The sequence below is a fragment of the Humulus lupulus genome, chromosome 6, assembly GCF_963169125.1.
Source record: "Humulus lupulus chromosome 6, drHumLupu1.1, whole genome shotgun sequence".
Lineage (NCBI taxonomy): Eukaryota > Viridiplantae > Streptophyta > Magnoliopsida > Rosales > Cannabaceae > Humulus > Humulus lupulus.
Genome location: NC_084798.1, coordinates 148,382,692 through 148,391,546, shown reverse-complemented (window position 1 = coordinate 148,391,546; position 8,855 = coordinate 148,382,692). Strand labels below are relative to the sequence as shown.

Here is an 8,855-nt window from a genome sequence, read left to right as displayed (position 1 = left end):
CACGTTGGCTTCAGTGCATATATGTCTTCATCTCATATAAGGACTTTTTATTTTAGATGTTTTTTTTTTGGATTGCTGTTGAATTTTTTATAAGATTATATATAAATGGTTTTGTTAAATTTTTTTGTTTTTATATAATCATGGCTTCAACCGTTATAACCATTGTTTTATACATATATAGATAAAAAAAATGAATACATATATGGATTCATTTTATGTTCAGTTTTGTAGTATTATTATTTATTTTTATTGAATATATATTTGTTTCAGTTAAAATAATAGTAATAATAATCATATGACAGTAGCAACTAAATTCAAATTTTAGTTTTAGATTATATTAAGAATGTCTAATATTTAAAAAAAAATTAGTTACTTGAAATAATATGTCACCAAAGTGACCTCTTTTGTGTAAATTAATTTATTTAAAATATCAAGATGCTTGTGTGTTTGTAATTCATGCATTTATTAACTGACCCAAAAGTAAGTTAGTATTTGGCCAAATTTCATGCATACATGTGGTGATAAATGTGTGACAATTGTAAGATATTCCATGTGAGTAATATGTTTATCCAAAGATTGACATATTGTTTGACATGATTTATTGTCAATATTTGATTGCTACAACAAGATTGCCATTTACAGTTAATATTATTGTCCAAAGACTTAATATTAATGTTGAGTTTGGTATCTTGAGATGGGATTAACCATTATTTGAATTTAATGTTTTTATAAACTTTTATGTGAGCTTGTTTTGATATTTTGTTCTATATTCAGTTAAATCATCTACTCCAGCCACAATAATTGCCAACATTAACTCTATTCCTATGCTTAATGGGACAAATTTCAAGGATTGAAAAAGGAAATTACTTGTAAACCTTGGTTGCATGGAATTAGACTATGCATTAAGGCAAGAACAACCTTCACCTCTTACTGCAGAAAGCACTCCTGATGAAAAGATGGAGTTTGAGAGATGGGACCGCTGAGTTTAATGGTCATGCAACAATTCATTCCAGAAGCCTTCATAGGCATAGAATTTGAAGAGATCACAAAGGCCAAGGATTTCCTCGATGCAATTGAGAAACGCTTTGCTAAAAACGATAAGGCTGAAATGACTTCACTTCTGGCTTCCTTGATGTCCATGAAGTATAAGGGCCAAGGAAATGTTAGGGAGTACATTATGGAAATGTACCAAATTGCTTCAAAACTTAAGGCACTTAAGATCGAAATTTCTGAGGATTTTCTTGTTCTTATGGTTTTGGTATCGCTTCCTGCATTGTTTAACCAATTCAAAATTAGTTATAACTGTCAAAGAGAGAAATGGACTCTAAATGAGCACATTTCTCACTATGTGCAAGAGGAAGAAAGGTTGAAGCAAGATAAGACTGAAAGTGCTCACTTGGCCAGTGCCTCCAAAGACAAGGGCAAGAAAAGGAAATACGAGAATGAAGCTGCTAAGGGTCCAACCCAAAAGAAACAATAGAAGGATTCAGATGGTTGTTTCTTTTGCAACAAGCCTGGACATTTGAAGAAAGATTGTACCAAGTATCATGCATGGTGTGTAAAGAAAGGTATGACTCTTACTATGGTCTGTTCTAAGATTAATTTAGCTTCTGTACCTAGAAACACTTGGTGGATAGAGTTTGGTGCTATTACTCACGTAAGTGTTTCTATGTAGGGTTGCTTGAGCTACCGAAAGCCAAGTGATGGTGAAAGACACAGTGGGCGATGGAAAATTGGTGGAAGTGGAAGCAATCGAGCATTTTAGGTTGTTGTTAGGAACTGGTTTTTATTTGGATTTGAAAGACACTTTTGTTGTATCGTCTTTTAGACAAAATTTAGTTTCTGTTTTTTTGTTGGACAAATTTGGATATCGTTGTTCTTTTGGAAACAATCAGTTTAGTTTGTCTTTGAATTACAATGTTGTTGGAACTGGTCATTTGAATGCTTATGACAACCTTTATTTGCTAGAAATAATTGTATCCTATAATGAAACCTTGCATGTGGAATCACGTGGTACTAAATGCAAATTAAATAAAGAAAATTCAGCGTCACTATGGCATAAACGCTTATGTCACATCTCAAAAGGTAGAATTGAGCGTCTTGTGTCTGATGACATTTTAGAGTCTCTTGACTTCACAGACTTTGATGTTTGTGTAGATTGCATCAAGGGCAAATATACCAAAACCAAGAGATTAGTTGCCAACAGAGCTTCAGATGTCATAGAATTGAGTCATACAAATATTTGTGGGCCATTCCCTAGGGCATCTTGGAATGGTCAACAATATTTTATATCATTCATAGACGATTACTCACATTATAGGTATCTATATCTCATTAATGAAAAATCGCAATCTATGGACGTGTTCAAATCATATAAAGATGAAGTTGAGAATCAACTCAACAAAAGGATTAAAAACGTCAGTTTCGATCGTGGTGGTGAGTACTACAGTAGATATGATGACTCAGGCGAACAATATCTAGGACCGTTTGCTAAATTCCTAGAGGAATGTGGTATTGTCCCACAGTACACCATGCCAGGCTCACCTAGCATGAATGGTGTTGCTGAAAGATGAAATAGGACTCTTAAGGATATGGTAAGGAGCATGATTGCTTATTCTACGTTACCTGACTTCCTTTGGGGAGAAGCATTAAAGACAACAGCTTACATTCTGAATAGAATACCAACTAAAGCAGTTGAAAAAACACTTTATGAGCTTTGGATAGGTCAAAAGCCTAGTCTAAAGTACTTTCACATTTGGGGATGTCCAGCTGAGGCAAGGCCTTATAAGCCACATGAAAATAAATTGGACTCCAAAACAGTGAGCATATACTTTATTGGTTATTCTGAGCGATCTAGAGGCTATAAGTTTTATGATCCCACAATTAGAAATATTTTTGAGACATGAATCGCAACATTTTTTGAGCATGTTGAGTTTGGGGGGAGAAATAAAGTTAGAGACATTTCTTTTGAGGGGGAATTGAATTCAAACCCAGTTTCTACTACACTTTTGACATTATTTAGGTTCCTACACCTATTATTCATCAAGAAGTGAATCCAGAACCTCAACAAGACAATGTTGAACAACCCCTATTCAAAATGAGGCAATTATTCCAGAAGAAAAAACTCAACAACCTCAAGAACCAGTGTCATTAAGGAGGTCCACGAGAGAAAGGAGAAGTGCTATTTCAGATGATTATATTGTATTTCTCCAAGAACATGAGGATGACAATGGAATGATGGAAGATGACCCAATCAACTTTCATCAAGCCATGAAAAGTTCTAACTCTCAAAAGTTGATGGATGCCATGAATGAGGAGTACAAGTCCATGCAAGACAATAAAGTTTGGGAACTTGTCCCATTACCAGAAGATGCAAAACCAATTGGTTGTAAATGGATATTTAAAACCAAGAGGGATGCAAAGGGTAATGTGGAGAGGTATAAAGCGCGTCTTGTAGCTAAAGGCTATACTCAGAAGGAAGGCATTGATTATACAGAGACTTTCTCTCTAGTTTCATCGAAAGACTCTTTTAGGACAATAATGGCACTTGTTGCTCACCTTGATATTGAGCTACATCAGATGGATGTTAAAACAACGTTTCTCAATGGAGACATTGATGAGACAATTTATATGGTGCAACTAGAAAACTTTGTGTCAGTAGACCCAAAGAATATGGTTTGCAAATTGACAAAATCCATCTATGGACTCAAGCAAGCTTCTCGTCAATGGTATCAAAAGTCTCATCAAGTAATTATATCATTCAGTTTTTGAGATGAATGTTGTTGATGATTGTGTATCAAAAGTTCAGTGGGAGTAAGTATATCTTCTTGGTTCTATATGTCGATGACATATTGCTTGCCACAAATGATATAGGCTTATTGCACGAAACCAAGAGATTTTTATCTAAGCATTTTGAGATGAAAGATCTTGGGGATGCCTCTTTTGTATTAGGAATTCAGATACATCGAGACCGTTCTCAGGGTATTCTTGGATTATCACAAAAGGGCTATATCGATAAAGTGCTCAAAATATTTGGCATGCAAGATTGTAGACCAGGAGATACCCCTGTTGCTAAAGGAGATAAATTCAGTCTTAGTCAGTGTCCTAAAAGTAACCTTGAAATTCAAGAAATGCAAAAGATTCCCTATGCACCACCTGTTGGGAGTCTAATGTATGCTCAAGTATGTACACGTCTAGATATTGTGTATATTGTTGGCATGTTAGGAAGATATTTGAGCAACCCTAGTATGGACCATTGGATAGCAGCCAAGAGAGTTATGAGATATCTCCAGAGAACAAAAGATTATACACTCACATATAGGAAATCAGATCATTTGGAGGTCGTAGGGTATTCTGATTTCGATTTTTCTAGGTGGAAAGATAGCAGAAAATCTACATCAAGCTATATTTATTTGTTAGCTGGAGGAGCTATATCCTGGAAAAGTGTCATACAAACACTCGTAGCTTCTTCCATTATGGCAGCAGAATTTGTAGCATGCTATGAAGCATCAAATCATGGAATATGGCTGCGTAACTTTGTCACTGGGCTGCGCATTTTGGAGAATGTAGAAAGACCACTCAAGTTATTTTGTGACAATAAGTTAGCAGTGCTATATTCCCACAACAACAGGAGCTCATCCAAGTCAAAGCATATTGACATAAAGTTCCTAGTTGTGAAAGAAAGAGTGCAGAGTGGACAGATATCCATAGAACACATTGGGACAAACTCCATGATAGCGGATCCGCTCATAAAGAGATTACCACTCAAGGTCTTTCATGAGCACACTGCTCATATGGGTGTTGTACTGGTTGAGGATATCATGATTTGGTGGGAGTTTGTATATTTTATGTGCTTTATGTTTGTTTCAGACATTTATGTATTGAGTTATTATCTGATCAGAAATGAAGTATTCAGTTTATTCACTCTGTTTTGTCATGTTTGATTATGACCTCACTAAAGTTTAAGTAGGACTAGTTGGGAATAGGCATGTTTGGTTCACATTGCATGTAATTTCCATGCTACGCATCCATGATTGATCTATGTCATTTGGCTGTATTTGTATGTGTGACCATTGATGGGTTTAGTCATGATTCATATGATAAAGACTGTTATGATCCTATATGGATATGGTTGATGGACAAGATTGTTAAGGAATACCTTTATATGATAGCAAATTTTAAGCTCACAAGGTTATACATTCATAAGGGAACATATGTTGCCCAAGTGGGAGATTGTTGGATTAAAATCCTATTATGTGCGCATATGTATTAATGTATGATGCTATTATAAAGTTTGATACAAAATAAAGTGACCGATTATGTTATAAGTATCATAGGGTATTAAAATGTCATGGAAATAATGTGTAGATACCATAAGTTGTCTTTATAATTTGATGATGGGCCAAATTATAAATACCCAAAATTGATTTAATAATCAGTTTTTTATAAATAGGCAATGGTTCCCAAGAAACACATTCTTTCGTATTCTCTCTTTCCCCATCACAGAGAAATACACAGAAAGAACCACTTGTTAGGATTATAAAAATACACTTAAGCAACACACATAATATTAGTATTCAACATAATATCCCAGATATTAATCATGTTACTAAAAGTGCACAAATGATAAGCCTTAGAACATATTTCCATATAACCTTTGCTAAATTAAAGAAGAATAACACAAGAGTGGAAGCACTAACCTGAAGCCATTGGTGGAGATAGTATAGAAGGTTTTGATCTTCCAAGAAATAAATTTCTCTCTGTGTATTTCTCTGTGATGGGGAAGGAGAGAATATGAAAGAATGTGTTTCTTGGGAACCATTACCTATTTATAAAAAACTGGTTATTGAATCAATTTTGAGTATTTATAATTTGGTCCCTCATCAAATTATAAATACAACTTATGACATCTACACATTATTTCCATGATATTTTAATACCCTATGATACTTATAACATAATTGGTCACTTTATTTTGTATCAAACTTTATAATAGCATCATACATTAATACATATGTGCCCATAATAGGATTTTAATCCAACACTTTTATCTCTTGAAATTTAAAAAAAATACCAGAGCTTTCCAAACTCTCTCAAAACCCCTCAATTACTCCCAAACCCATGTTAGGAATTGTTCCTAGTGTGCAACAAAGATTGCAGTAATGGTAGTATTGTATACAATAATTTTTTTTCTTCATATAAACAACTTTATATGAGGATCCTTTAATATGCAATATGTTAATCAACAAAATATGTATACGTAAAAATGATACAAAATAATTTACCTCTTGTAGCCTATCAAGAGTTTTTGAATCTTTTCTTTTATAATTCGATCTTCCTATCCTTGCACGAGTACTCACACCAAGATCTTCCAAGATATTTTCTATACCTCAAGATGTGGGTGGGCACATAGAAAACAAGAATCAAATTTGTGAATCAAAAGTATTCTCAACACATGAGACTCTTGATTATAGGCTAGAAATAAAGATTTTTCTTTTGTGAGAAAATAATGATCACTTTTTCTGATGCTTAAAAACCTACTCCTTTCCTATTTTCTATCAAATAGAATATTTAGGTATAATAATAATAATAATAATAATAATAATAATAATAATAATAATAATAAGACAATAGTGATCATTTTAATAATAAAAAAATAAATGATAATTGAAGATAAAGTCTTACATTCCATTTTAAAACATTTTTCAAAATGTTTTATTAATTAATTAAATAAAATAAAATACCAATAACTGATCATTATGAGTAGTGGTACATGCATATGGCAGTCCAGGAAACCCTATGCGTGTAACACGTCCATAAAATAAGGGGATTTGTTTTTTCATTCATATATATTTTAATTAATTAATAGTTAGAAATTCAAATAAGGTATCATATTTTTAAGGAAAACATAACAACTTGAATTTCAATTTTCATTATCATCTTATTATTAATAAAATAAATATAATAATCAAAACCAATTTTGACTATCCATATTTATCCTTTCTCACTTAAATAAAATAATTGATCAAAATCAATTTCTTTTATTTCTATACAATTTTGAAAATTGCATTAATACAATAATAAATTGTGCAACTTCAATTATCACATATTTGTATATTTATCCCGAGAAATAAATATTCTCTCAAATAGTCCATTCACAGTTTGACCCTTGTATCAACTATTACCTTGAATAATGTTGATAGAGTCGCCCCGGTGACCTATGGACCAATAATTCCAAGCTCCAATAAATAATAGATTATTAACCAAAATTCTTTGATTTAATAATCATATTTATTAATATCATGATTACTCCACTACAAATATGAGACTGCACTCTTGAGAATTAAAGACATATTTACTGAGTACTTTTTTGTAACCATAAAGTGTCCATTGATATAATCATTACATACAAATTAATCCTCTATTGATGATTCATAATTAAGTGGGAATAAAATTACTGTTTTAACATTTTAATTATATCTTGATTCCTAGTGTACCATTGACTTTAGTCGTGAAGGTTAATTCATACTCTGATTATGAATTTGACGTCAATAACCTTTTCAGTTCCAAAGCCAACCCAATAGAGAACCATCATTCAATCTATAAGAAGGTATAGATTCCATATATGTTAACCTATGTCCCCAGCCATATACATCAATGTGTCCCCAAAATAATAGTTCTTAGCCCGATCATTATGAAAAATCGTAACGCATGAATCAAAGGATCAAATGACATATATAGGAGTTCATAGTAACTTCAGGATTAAGATCAGTTTGTATATGATCATCAGTCGATGTATTTTATAATACTATGAAATGGTATTTAAACAAGTATTATCAAATCACATCTGGTCCAGTTCTACACACTCTCAGTATGCAAAGTACCTCCACTAAAGTGTATTACTACACTAGTAACCCGGATCTAGGTCACATGTATTCATAATACTAGTGGACCATACTAGCAGTAGTTAATCCAAAGATTCCCCAACTTTATTTTAGTGCGAACTATTTAAGTCCATTATCTCAATCTCGATCCTCTCATACAAATATGAGATTGAGACCACATAGTTGAACTTGGGAATTTTCTAATATTTACTTAATACTATTAACAATAATATAGTACATAAGATACATATACACAAAAATTCAATTCATTTCAATAAAACCATTGTCAATTACAATTTCTTTTAGTGCACTATTCCCAACAATGTCCCACTTGCTCTAAAGAAAATGAGGCATTTACCTCAACCCCATGGTTCTTACATGACCCTGAAAAGATTTAATATATAAAGTCTTTGTGAACGAATCTGCAAGATTATCTTCAAAGACAATCTTCAAGATAGTAACATCTCCATGATTGACTATCTCTCAGATAAAGTGATATCTCCTCTCAATGTGCTTTCCCCTCTTGTGACTTCTAAGTTCCTTTTAATTAGCCACTGCCCCACTGTTATAACAGTACAGAACAAGTGGCTTATCCATTCCTAGAATAACTTCTAGATCAATATAGAACTTCCTAAGCCACACAACCTCTTTAGCTGCTTCACAAGCTGTTATGTATTTGACTTCCATGGTGGAATCTGCAATACTGGATTGTTTAATACTTATCCAAACTATAACACCTCGTCCAAGTGTGAAAACTCATCCAGATGTCAATTTTCAACTATCTTTGTCTGATTGAAAATCAGAATCAGTATATCCAGTGGGGTTCAGGTCTCCACCTGAATACACAAGCATGTAATCTCTAGTATGTCTGACATACTTGAGAATATTCTTTACTATTGTCCAATGACTCAATCTAGGATTGGATTGATAACGACTGACTATCCCTACTGCATAACAAATGTCAAGTCTAGT

General features: G+C 32.9%; 1 protein-coding gene across 1 annotated transcript; it reads left to right on the top strand.

Moving 5' to 3' along the window:
• The first annotated feature begins 988 nt into the window (after nucleotides 1-988).
• LOC133785542 (uncharacterized) lies at nucleotides 989-1,480 on the top strand. Its single transcript, XM_062224768.1, has one exon. It carries the CDS (start codon nucleotides 989-991, stop codon nucleotides 1,478-1,480), a length of 492 nt encoding a protein of 163 aa, XP_062080752.1.
• Nucleotides 1,481-8,855: the final 7,375 nt, after the last annotated feature.

Bases quoted from the DNA above. Each gene is read 5' to 3' on its own strand.
- LOC133785542 (XM_062224768.1), top strand. From the start codon at position 989: ATGGTCATGCAACAATTCATTCCAGAAGCCTTCATAGGCATAGAATTT.